Source organism: Mastigoproctus giganteus, chromosome 1, assembly GCF_048544385.1.
Source record: "Mastigoproctus giganteus isolate SK-2022 chromosome 1, ASM4854438v1, whole genome shotgun sequence".
NCBI classification, from domain to species: Eukaryota; Metazoa; Arthropoda; class Arachnida; order Uropygi; family Thelyphonidae; genus Mastigoproctus; species Mastigoproctus giganteus.
Window position 1 is genome coordinate 53,715,427 of NC_143575.1, and position 12,848 is coordinate 53,728,274.

A 12,848-nucleotide genomic window follows, 5' to 3' on the forward strand; every position below is an offset into this window, starting at 1 on the left:
TCAAGTACCTCATCAGGCGGGCTCTATATTCTCTCTTGAGGTTATAAATAATGCCTCGATCCAGTGGCTGCATAAAACTGGTGGTATTGGGAGATAAAAAGAACAGCTGTGTATTTGTCAACTTAAGTTTCTCAGCAGAATGTGCTGTACAACAATCTAGAATCATCAAAATGTTCCTTCTTTCTGAAGCCATTCTTTTGTACACTTTTGATAACCAAGGCTGAAAAATTTCGACCATAGGCCAAGCACTTCTGTTGGCCTCATAATCACAGGAAAGTTAGTTAACTTCTTTAAAATATTTTGGCTTGGAAAACTTACAAATCAAAACCAGGGGTAGTTTTGCACTGCTATCTGAATTGCAGCATAATAGAACAGTGAGTCTTTGTTTACTAATTTTCCACCACGACAAGGAACTCCTCAAATAGCGAATGTTTTGTTTGACATCAAATTATAAAATAAACTTGTCTCATCAAGATTAAAAATATCCTTTGCCTCATATTTTTCAAGAATGGACCATAAAGAACACAACCTGTCTGTAGCCTTTTCTTTGTCGACTAATCCAGACTTGCTGCAAACATTTCACGAAACCAAGTTATTCCTGTCTTTAAATCTTTGGAGCCAGCCACTGCTACAGTTGAAGTCACTAATTCCGTGTTGTTGAGCTAGATAATTTGCCTTTTTTTTACATCAGACCTGATATTGGCAAATTAGATGCACAGATTTGTTGATACCACTCAAAAAGGTTTGTTTCAAGCTCCTCATGTTTGCAATACAAATTCATTTTCTGTTTTTTATCACTGCTCCAGTGTCACCCGCTTCAATTTTTTTTTTTTTTTTTTTTTCAGTGTTATAGATAAAGTAGGTAAAGAGATGTTATATTCCTTTACAATATCTGTTTTGCTTTGTTCCGTCCTATCAGCCTCTTGTATAATTTTCAGTTTATTTCCATCAGTTTACTTTTTGTCACTATAACACTGCTAGATGAGATTTAATATGAACATACTTTAAATTTATTTAAAGACACAAGTTCCAAGAAAGACATCACTATTAGATAAAATGGCACACAAAATAGATTATACTCTACTGTAGCAAAATAATCTTTGAACTGGCATAACAATTGTAGCTGACCTTAATCCTGTAGAGAATGAGGGAGTGTATGTAAACAACTTAGAAAAACTATTTTAATTATTTTATTAATTTTAACAGCTCATCCTTTAAAGTGATGTTTTTTAGAGTGCACTTACGTTGTAGCTACCATAAACTGGTTTCGTTTACACAAAAGTAAATTCTTACAAGTCAGTGCCATCCTTCAGAAAGCAGGGAACTAGGTGGCCAGGGACAATAATTGGACAATTGTGCCAAGATTAAACATACAAAATAACAATATTTATTTCTCACAGGGTGAAAACAAACTTTTTAGTAGATATTAATCAAATTTTGTAATAAACAAATATATTTACATAGAAAAGGCTATCCTTTCACGGGGAATGGTATGTGCTTCATATAAACAAGTACTTTGTATAAACTGAGTATTAATGAGAATTTACTGTACATATATTTTTATTGTCAACTGTACAGTTAACAGTGACACTAATTCCTCTGTGCCATTCCCGTTTAAATGAAAACTTTTATAATTAAGAGAAGTAACATTCAAACATCTAAAATGGTCTTGTTCAGTTAATTTAGTAATACCCTTTCTGTTCCACATCCTTGTTGATGTGCTGTATACTGAGCAGAAATCGAAGTATGTGATGCAGTATGTATGTTCAAGATCAAATGTTGCTAGTAATGGGGGTTTTTTTTTTTTCTTCAAAATACAGAAGAATTGAACTTCATATTGAAACATTCCATTCAACAAATTTGTTGTGATTGATACTAGATATAACTCTAGATAGAAAGAGATATGTTTGTTAAATAACTTTAGCATTAAAAACAAAGTAATGGAAATGTGCTATAAAACATTAAAATTTAGGTTTGCTTTATTTTTATTTCTGTAACTAAAATGTTTAGATGAAAAAACTTTTTGATTACATTATTATTTTTGACTTTTGCATCCCTAGGGTAGTATCTGCATCAAAATAGATGTGGAAAGTTGATCTTGCTGTTTTGGAATTGCTGTGTTTACTCCAAGGCAAAAACTGATGATTGTGGCCTCTGTGGGAATGCTGTTTTAGGCATGCTACATCCTGTATAAGAATGCTTCTGCTGTTCAGATCATTTTATTTTATTTGTTAATCTTAATTAATGCTTGTTGTTAAACTGCATGATGTAAATAGTTATTACTTTACAAAACTGGAAAAAGTATTTTTTGTTTTTAATTTTATTAATAATGTTTTTGTTTTGTTTGTATTATTTTATATTTATTATTATCTCTCTCTTATGCTGCTGCTATTACTTTTGCACTTCATGAATTGTAATTTCTTCAAAATTTATTTTGCAAAGATGCGTGCACGTGTGTAGTTTTAAATACATACCTGATGGTTTGTCTTCTTATATATACTTGTCTATGCAGAAGAATTTTTAAATCATCCAAATTCTTAATTGGGTATAAATTTAGACTTATTGGTGGAGTCACTTGAAAAGTTGGAAGCCTATTACTAGTCACAAATAATTTTCTTCGTTTGGCATTTTTAAATTGTATTATTTTTGGTATCGTGGTAGCATGGCTGAATTGAGAGAGGATTCGTAATGCACATTTGATATGGATTCACTGTAAAATAAACACCTTAAAATATTTCATATCTCTGAAATGGTGCTAATTTAGATGGTTATCATATTAATGTAATATGCATTTATTATATTTATCAAATTTTGACGTTTACAGAAAAAACAAAAGAAAAAAGTATTTTTTTTTGTCTCCTTTTTGCCACTTTTTAAATTAAATTTAAAAAGTGGCAAAATGAGTATACATAATGAATTACATTGTGTTAATAGATATAGATATTTTCCTGCAGATAGGTTTTGTGATTTGCTATTTTGTTCTTGATAGCAGATTATTTCTTGTATGGTATTCATCACAGTTTTAAAGATAAATTCAGTTTTCTCTAACTCAGGGTGAAACTGTTTTTTTTTAACTGAATAGCTACTTCTGTTATTTACTGTAACACAGATGCAGTGCTCTGTTATCAAGTTTTACTTGGTACTTATAAAAATAATTATGGAAAATAATTTTGACATTTCATAATGTCACAGAAAGTCAAAACTACATTTTTCAATTTTCCATTTATGATTAATCAGTATTGAATATTTGCTGAATACGTAGAGTTAGAACACATGGCTTGTAATTTTATATATTTTAACATTTATAAATCTGAATTACACTTTAGTAAACTGTTCTACTTTCAATATGGAATAATTCTGTGTATAGAAACTGTATTATTTTACATATGTTGTTTGAGGGTTTATAGCTTTTATAAATGTATTAGTTATTATTTTACAGCATAGAAATATTAATATATAACTTTCAATCTTTTTCATATATAAGGATTTGTCAAAAATGGGGAAAAATTTTTTTTTTAGATATTAAAGGTGTTGGGCTTTTATATGATTAATATACAGTACATACTTGCCAACTTTTATGAATTTTTTTTGCAAAATTTATGAAAATGTATGTCTTTATGGTTTTATGCTGTTTCCCAAATATGCATTTCTGTTGACTTCTTCTCTGTTATAAACTAACCAAATACTGAAGTTTGATCAATATAAATATGTTTATAAATAAATTCACAGGTTTGCTGATGTATTAATATCTTTTTGATATATTTTTCGACAGCAAAGAGTTTTGAAGGAAATTTGGTGGAAAGAAAAGTATAATTTAACGTGAATAAAAACTGGATTTATCACTTTGCAAATATTGAACTGGTTGATGTAAACCAAAACAACTAAAACCAGCAGTCATATGTGCCAAGCACCTGTAATTGTTTTGTCCCATTTATTTTAGTTTGCTTTCTTGCTCTGTGAAAAATTATTCCTCTTGATACTTGGAGAAAACATATTTTTTTTTTAAATCTTGACAAAAAAAAGAACAGAAATCAGATCATCTGTGTCAAATAAAATATTAGAGACTGCTTCAGTTTAAAATGCAGTAACATTCTTCATCTTGAAAAAGGTGAAGAATGTTACTACTTCCCAAAAGAGTTGAAGTCACTAGGTAAATAAATGTACCTTGTATTTTGCATTACAAGATATTTAATTTTAATAAAGCTTTACCTTTTAATATCAATACCCAGTTTTGTAAGTAGGATTAATTAATTGTATTGTTTATTGTATTTCATAATGATGTGTAATTTTCCTGTTGTGTTGTATGACAGGCATTAATTATTATTAATTTCAATGAAATGTTCCAGGTGAAAGGCAATCTGTATTAAGAAAGGTGATAAGTTTTATGAATTCCAGCTTCTAAAAGTTGGCATATATGAATATAAGTTCAAAATGTTGTGAAAGCTAGTGTAGTATATGTAGCTGTTTAGCTGCCTTTTTATTGGCATCAACAATCATAATCAGAGTTCGTTTCTTTCTTTCCTGAAGATTAGTCAAGATATATTAGAAAAGGGTTGGGATACTTACCAGTGTGTATTATTGCTCTGACATATTAATTAATGTAAGTGTACCAAAACATTCAAACTATATCACAGTTTAAGGGCTTTTTTTTTAATCACCTTGCAGTAGACACTAAACAATTTTGAATATTTTTTTTTGTAAAATTGATGCCACATTTTTATTCTGAGGAAATACTTTCTTTTTAATGTTTAGTGATAAAGTTATATGAGGAAAGTGAAAAATGGAACAAGATAGTCCTTATTCCATAAGATAGCCAACAAACTAAAGGCTAAGATATTTACAGTGTTGTACCACTTAAAATATTGGTAAAATACCATACAGAATCCATGACGTTAAGTGCTAGATATTAAAAATCTTGCTAGTATTGATGAACCAAGTACCAATATTTAACTTTATATCCATTTATTTTGTAAGCATTAAAATTGGTTTATGATACTGATTATTTTATCATCCACATACTTTTCATCCATTTCTGCTCATGCAGGCTGTTGATTCAAAGGTGTTATCCCAGATGAATCCTTGGTTTGTTCCTTTAGGGGAAAGCAAATTTAAGCATTCGTTTTCTGAAATGTATATTATTTCGGAAATGCACATCTTTTCAGTGTTTCTGTTTCTCTCGTTACATTTAATCTAGTCAGTCTCCAATTGTAATTTCATCTGTTTTTCAGAATTGATTTGTGTCTGTGTTAGTTGAAACTAAGTACTCCCAGTGTGTTATGATATTCATACATTTTAATAAGACAATATTAAATTTTAAGGAAATGTTTGTTATTTCACTGTTATGTACCTTACACTCACGATTATGCATTCAATGAAAGTGTAATGGACATAAAGATCCTTCAAATTTGCTTCTATGGAATTCATTAAAAATTTTCAGTTCTTAATTTGATTAAAACAATAGATACATGTTGCACACTATGTACTTGAGAGACATTTATTGTGTATGTGTGTGTGTATATATATATATATATTATTTATACCATGACTATATAAACAATTTTAATATGAGTTTTTATATATGCAGAGTGATATATATTATGAACCATATCCATAAAGCATTTATAGTATACTTTTTAATAAACATTGAATATTTAATAAAGCTAATGTATAATGGTGATGTATTTTTATTATAAAAGAAAAATATTTCTTCAGTTGTATTGTTATTAAGATTGATGTTCAAGTAATTTATATTTTTAAGAAATAAATGAGAGATGAGTTTTAATTTTTATCCTTAGAAGTCACATCTGTGAAGTGTCCGACAGAATTTAATTAAGCATGTTTGTATACAGGCTGTTCCAAATAATATGCTATTCTTTGACGTGATTTTTTTTTGAAAATATTACATTGCTGGGAAGTCTTGCTCTTCAAAATATTATTATTATTAGCCATATGGCGCAAGGAAGCCTAAGGCTTTTGCTGCACCACCCAAAAAAAAATTTCTGAGTTACCCCTGAGAGAGAGAGAGAGAGAGAGAGAGAGAGAGAGAAATAAAAGGGAATCACCAAGAAAGAGAAGAATGATCATATCCAGCTCAGGACTTGGGTGTGCCAGCCCATACTCACCAGATGTGAGCCCCTGGGGTTAGCCTTTGTGTGGTGTGTAGGCTGCATCAGATATCCTGTTACCCTTTTTTTTTCTTCTTTTTCTTTTTTTTTGTTAGAATTAGTTAAATTTATAATTATGGATAGTTGACACCAGTTCATACAACATCAAAAGATGCATAATAGGGAGCACCTATCCATGAAAGAAGTCCTGATCTTTTTGTAAAATAACTCCCTATAGAAATTTCTTAAAGAACATATCTCAAAATGGTATAATTAATTTCCTGAAATAATCTGGATAAAGAATATTTGCACTTGTAACAATAGCTGTGTCAGCTAAAATACCTCAAAAGTTTGAAGAGGTCTGAGTTCAGAGACTGGAAGATTTTTAAATACTCTTCAGTTGAGGCTATAATTAGCTGATCTCATGGAGAGACATGGACTTACTCAAGGGAGAAGAATTTTCTCCCTTGAGTTAGTCCATGTTTTTTTTAGCCTGTGTAATGTAGCCCATGAATGCATGCATCTGTAGACATAACAGGGTATAACATTTTTAAAAAAAATTATAAACTGCTGTCTTCATTTGTTGAATAATGATGCTGCTTATTTCATGAAGAAGCAGCAACTTGTTATTTCTTTATAATTTTGAATATCATAATTTAACTGTATCCTATATCCACATTTATTATCAAAATTTATAAAACTTATGGAAAGAGAACACATCTTTACCTGGGAGAGTACACAAATTATTTCAGAAAAACAAATTTGAGTTAATTGCTGAAAAGGGCAAAAAAAGTCTTTTTCCTTTTTGTGTTGTGATCATCTTGAACCAAACAGTGTGGTTCAAGATTATCACAGTGTTTTTTCAGTTGGCCATCATTGACTGGCTTAATGTTCACTGGTGGCAGCATTTGGATTAGAGCATTATTAGCCATACTATGTTTACCAAGCTTTATTTTTTTTGTCTGAGAGGCTATTGTTTTTTTAATATTGTACTGGACTACTGCTCTGCTGTCCTATAGACAGAGGAAGCAATAATACTTAATATTATCACCTTATTTCCCAAGTAGAAATCGTGGTACATTTGCCATAGACATACCAATGGTGCAACTGGAGGAAGTTTGCAAGGATGCATATAAACAAAAAAAAGAACCAAATTCAGTTATAAGTAGATAAAGGAGATACTTTGTGACATGAAAAACACCAAAATGGTAAGCCTTGGATGAAATTATATTCTTTTATTCTTTGGCTGATCATATGGAGATTCATGGTAATTACAAAGTATGCCACAATAAGTGGAATTTCTGTGATGTGACAGCCAAGTTTTTTTGGAAACCAAGTTGTAGTTCACTTTTTTTTTTCCCAGAAATTGCATGTGAATATGGCTGTACATAAAATGCTTCTGATAAAGTTGTCCATGAATGTTATACTACTGATCAGTTTGCCATCCATTAATCTTCATCTCTCTGTGGTGCATTATGGCTGTTGCATCTGATGTGCTATTATACCTAACAACAACCTCTCGACTCTCATTGGTCTTTAATAATTTTGATTGGCAGGGAAAGTGTACGATTCTTTTTCTTTCCTGTCTTTCTTTTAAACTAATACTCTTTCTTCCTCTTCTTTTTCTTACTCTGCATACTTACACTGCTATGGTGCTTTTGATCTCTGGCCTGGCATCTGCATGCCAGGGATGGAAACTAGCTTCTGATAACTTGCTGTGGTGAGCTAGGCTAAGCTCACCACAGCAAGCTTTTGTCACTCAATGCAAACAACACAACTTGACAATTACTCTACGGTACACCTGTGCTACTACACTGATTGGGCTTTTTCTGTTGTATCAACACACATTAAATGCAGAGTTGCCATAGTTTGTAGGGGCTGCACACACACATATACACCTTTTCTTTTTTTTTTTTAAGTGAAATGTTACTGAAGTAATTTTATAGGTGATCACTTTAGTAAGTTCGTTGTGCCTGAGTTTCTCATTTCCAGAGTTTCACTAATGATCAGAGGGGATAAATATATAAATAAGAATAAAATAATATAATAAATTATAAGTTACCCACATAGAAAATTGATAAAAAAAAGTATGTGACCGAGTTGCTAACATGTCTGTTTATTTGTGCTCAGATTTTGATATTTATTTTGACAATTCATGTTTAGTTAGATTTATTGTCCAAAAACCAGTAAGAGAGAGAGAAAAAATCTTTATTGCAACCTATGAAAAAGATGATTACAGAGAACAGAATGTTGCAACCGATCAGTCATGGCATGCAGGCTAGGGATTAACAATGCTAAGACACACAAAATGAAAATAAACAAAAACTAAAAAAAATTAAAAAAAAAACTTTGTCCAGTTGATGTCATTGTATGGAGAGCACTTGCTTTCTATATCTTTTATCACATGCGAATTTGTGAAGATTAGCATCAAGTTTGTAGACCTGGGAGAGCATCTGAAAAGGGGGGGGAAGTGATCTGTCAGGAAGAGTCTTGAATTCCGGGCATCCAGTCTAGGAGTAGTCTGCAAGGCATAGATAAGGATTCTCCAGCAGCATGTATCCCATATGGATTGTTTGGAGATAAGTCCCACAACCATTTTCACTGTGATGACCAACCTCTGGGAATCAATAAGCTCGGAGAGATGGGGAACCCCCATTGTATTTGATAATGCTGTTGTTCTAGCTTGTGGCGGCAGATTGAATTTCCAGTTGGCCCATTTCAGTAGCCAATATTCAGATGCAATGAGGCTTTTTAGTTGTTTCGGTGACTGAAGCCCAGACTTCCGACGCATACAGTAATGGTGGGTAGATAATCGTCCTGATGTATTTCTTGATTACTTTGGGATGTTCAATGTGCAACAGATTTTGTTTTGTTGTCCAATGAAGACTCGAAGCCTGTGAGGCAAATTTATCCAGTTGCATATTAAAACAGAGTTTAGGGTCAAACATTACACCTAAATCAGAATGTGAAGTAACAACAGGGATTTGGATGTTACCAAAGGTGGGAGCAATCACAGAAGAATTGGTCTTCAGAAAGAACATCATCTTGGTCTTCCTGGGGTTGATCTTCTTGCCAATGTGCTGTAGAAAGGATGTAATTTCCAAGAGTATTATTAATGCGGTTATTGGTCATGATGAGGTTGGGATTAGGCCCAGTTTGGGGTAAGAATCTTAAAGTCATCAGAGTACGAGATGGTTTTTTGGTTATTCTGCACCAGTGGGGCAATAATTGCTGTGAACAACAATCCAGAGAGGATACCCCCCCCCGTGGGATTCCAGTGGTAACAGTCCTCCAATAGCATCTTCCACCAGTGTCAAATCACAACCTCTTGCTAAGGAGAGCAGATAGAAAACACAGCATATCTCCCTTGATGTGATAGTATGACTGCAAAAGCCACAAAAGAGAAGGGACATTCACAGTATCAAACGCAGCCTCAATATCAAAGTAAGTTACGCCAAGTTTGGGATTGCTCTTGAACGCTGCAAGTATGGTATTTGTGGTTGTAAGGAGCTTTATAGTTGTTGATCGCTGTGAGAGAGCGTAGTGAATCTGGGGAGGCTTATCTGCAAGTATTTGTATCTGATCACTTTCTGACATTCTGACATAACTCAGAAATTTTTCAGCACTGTCCTCTATTTATGGAACAAATCATCAGTTCATGTGCATTTAATATTTTTAGTCCCCAAATCAATGTTTCTTTATCCTGCTTGAAAGCTGACAAGCTGATGATGTTGATGACATCATTTGCTGTTCCCAGCAGGAACACCTTGATTGTAGTCCACCTATCCTTAATAGAAAATGAGGTTAGATATCAAAAGGTAGTGGAAGAAGCAGCAACAATACAGTTTAAAATTCAGATTATAATGGCACTGGAGCTTTTGCTCATATCTATATGTTTGTCTCTAGAAGTGTGTGTCTATGGGCTGAAGTGCATTTTCTGTGTATAATGTGCATATTTTGTATCTGAACCTCTGTCCCTCCAACTTAAAAGCCTGTAATTACTCAAAGGGTGGACCCCATTTTCTCCACCTGAGATAGCTAACTAACAGTTGAAGAGGACTTTAGAAATTCTACCAGTCACTGAGAGATTCAAATCCAGACTTCTTCAAACAAGTGCCAGGCAGAATGTGTTGTGTCAACTAGCTGCCATGGATTACCAACAGCATTTCAAAGGGAAAAATCTGTAGGTGAAGTGAGATGCAAAGAAAGAGAAGACAGTAAAGAAGAAAAAGTTAAATTACACAAAGGCAGAACTGCCTTGATACTCTTACTAAATTTTTTAATTCTGACAGGTTCAAAAAATATTTTTGTATTTTAATTGAAGAAAGAATGACATCATATAATGACAATACAGTAGGACTTTTACTCAAATAAAAAACTCCAGTTTCAGCAAGGAATACAATTGGGGAGAAGTTGTCTACATCTCATTAAGTTTATAGTTAGTAACATTTTATTGCATTAATTAAAATTTATTGTTTAGAACATCATATTATTCATTCTATTTGATTTGAATTATTTATATTCAGTTTTGTTTTCAAACATTTTCATAAAATTTTCTTTTCTCTCTTTTTTAAAAATTTGCTTGATTTGATTAATTATGGCTTTAAAATATTTACATATCATTACAGTCTATAATTTGGACTTTGCACCAATTTGAACTATCCTTTTCCCTTATTAGAATAAATTACTGTAATGAGTAGTGAAAAATAACATACAAAATCTGACCATCTGTACTGTAATGCAAGGAAGCTTAGCTTTTGCTGCATCAGTTAAAAAAATATTTATACAGCCTTATCTCTTTTATCACTCTTCTCCCTGCTAGACTGTACTGATCCAGCTACCCCTTAAATTTCATCAGATTGTCAATATCAAGCACCCATAAGGCAGTCTGTTCTAGTGGTCAAAAACATGCTGAAGTTTACATTGTCTGTTTTCCCAAAATATTTTGTATTTATGCCTCCTGGTTTTTATTTCAAGATAAATTTAAAATAATTTAAAATCCCCCCAGTGCATTATACACTTTATTCAGACCCCTCATCTTTGTAATTTTCTTCATATGTCCCTTTGCTACCCTAACGATGAGTAGCCCATTTTTAGACCTTTTCAAGAAGTCTTTAATTGCAACCTCAAAATCTGAACACAATATTCCAAGAAGTCAATTACCACTGACTTGTATATAGATCTTTACCTGCCTCTTACTCCTGAGATGCAAAGGTACACTAAGTAATTGATAAGATACCATGTCTTCCTGGCCACCAGCTTGCATAATAATACAGGAGAAGTAGGGAGTGCAATGGGGTTATGCTTCATATCAAAAGTTTCTTAAAAGTGACCATTTTGTACACAAAATCTGATCAAGTCCAGCTGGAAGTTGTCTACATGGAGTAAGATGATTAGTGGTAACTTGAATCTGGTTAACTGGTTACCTACTATGACTAAGTCATAAACCAGTTGATGCAAAAAAAAAAAAAAAAATCCTCTGACATTGTTTACCTAGATTTTCAGTAAAGCTTTTAATATAGACTCCCACAAGAGATTGTTATACATAAAATTGGAATTACAGAGAAGATACCTTAGTGGATTAAGGGGAAGGGCAGGATGCAAAAGATGGGCATAAATGAGCATCCCTCAGATTGGACTAGCACAGTGCAAGTGAAGAACCTCAGTGATTGGTGCTGGGACTTCACCCATTTTTAATTTTCCTTAATGATGTTGAGGAGGGTATATACAGGGTAAACTGTCAGTTTTCTAGTGATTTGAATGTTATTTAATCACTGGAACTACGCTATGTTGCTTCAAAATTATATGGATTTTGAAGTTGCAGGCTATGTCAGTCACTAATAAGCATTGGCTTTATGAAAGAATTTTTATTTACTATCTTTAGGTTTGGAAACTAGTATGTCATCCACATTGGCTCTTCTTGCTCCCTTCTAAGTTAGAACATAATTATCACTTCACAGTGTGATCCTTCATGAAAAGTTTGTTTTACAGATAAGTTTCTCAAATTGTATTCTTATCATAGCAAGAAAGTGATCTAGTTTTCAGTAGAAAAGAACTAAAAACTTTTAATTGACTGTTTAGCATGTAAATCAGAATCCTCCCTTATTTCCCCCTCTTCTGAAATTATCACTTTTAGATACTTTTATTTATATATTAATTTTTATAATTACACTTTCATTTAAAGTATATAAATTTTCTTTGATTGCTTTCAGGGCAAATAGTGAATAAGGAGCAAATGGACTGATCAAGCTAGTCAAAGTTTAAAGATAGCAGTTTAAATCATATAATTTATAAATCTCAGAAATTGAAAAATAGTTTTTTAGAATCATGAAAGTTATGATTGCAAAATTATAGTAACACTATAGAACAGGCCATATTTAATTCTAAAGAAATTACACTTATGACCAGGTAATAAAATGCTGAGCACAGAAATATAGGTCTTTGTATGAGCTTTGAAAATAAATATTTAATTAAATTCCTAAAAATGTCTTTCTTGTATTCTGTAATTTAAATATTTTATATTCATATTTTAATTAACATTTTAAATATAAAAAGAATGTGCTTAGAGTAGAAATTATTGAACTATGATAAGTGCTACTAGGTGCTATATAAATGAATGTGATATAGCTATATGTGGCTCAGAACATAGCCTTGAATCACATTCATTTCATTTTATTTTATTTTATGGAAATTAGATGTGATGTAAATACTGTATATTATAAATCCATTGTCAGTCAGTTTTAT

General features: G+C 32.0%; 1 protein-coding gene across 2 annotated transcripts in view; it reads left to right on the forward strand.

The window, feature by feature from the left end:
- LOC150090803 (transmembrane protein 245) overlaps positions 1-12,471 on the forward strand; it is a 148,081-nt gene extending 135,610 nt beyond the window's left edge. The window contains exon 13 of one of the 2 annotated variants that reach the window (XM_090380143.1): positions 12,317-12,471. In XM_090380143.1, the coding sequence (XP_090236269.1) occupies positions 12,317-12,332 (16 nt within the window). In that variant the 3' untranslated portion in view covers positions 12,333-12,471. Of the gene's footprint in view, positions 1-2,060; positions 2,183-12,316 lie in introns of those variants that run through there. The other variant, XM_090380135.1, reaches the window with a different exon arrangement.
- The last annotated feature ends 377 nt before the right edge of the window (positions 12,472-12,848 follow it).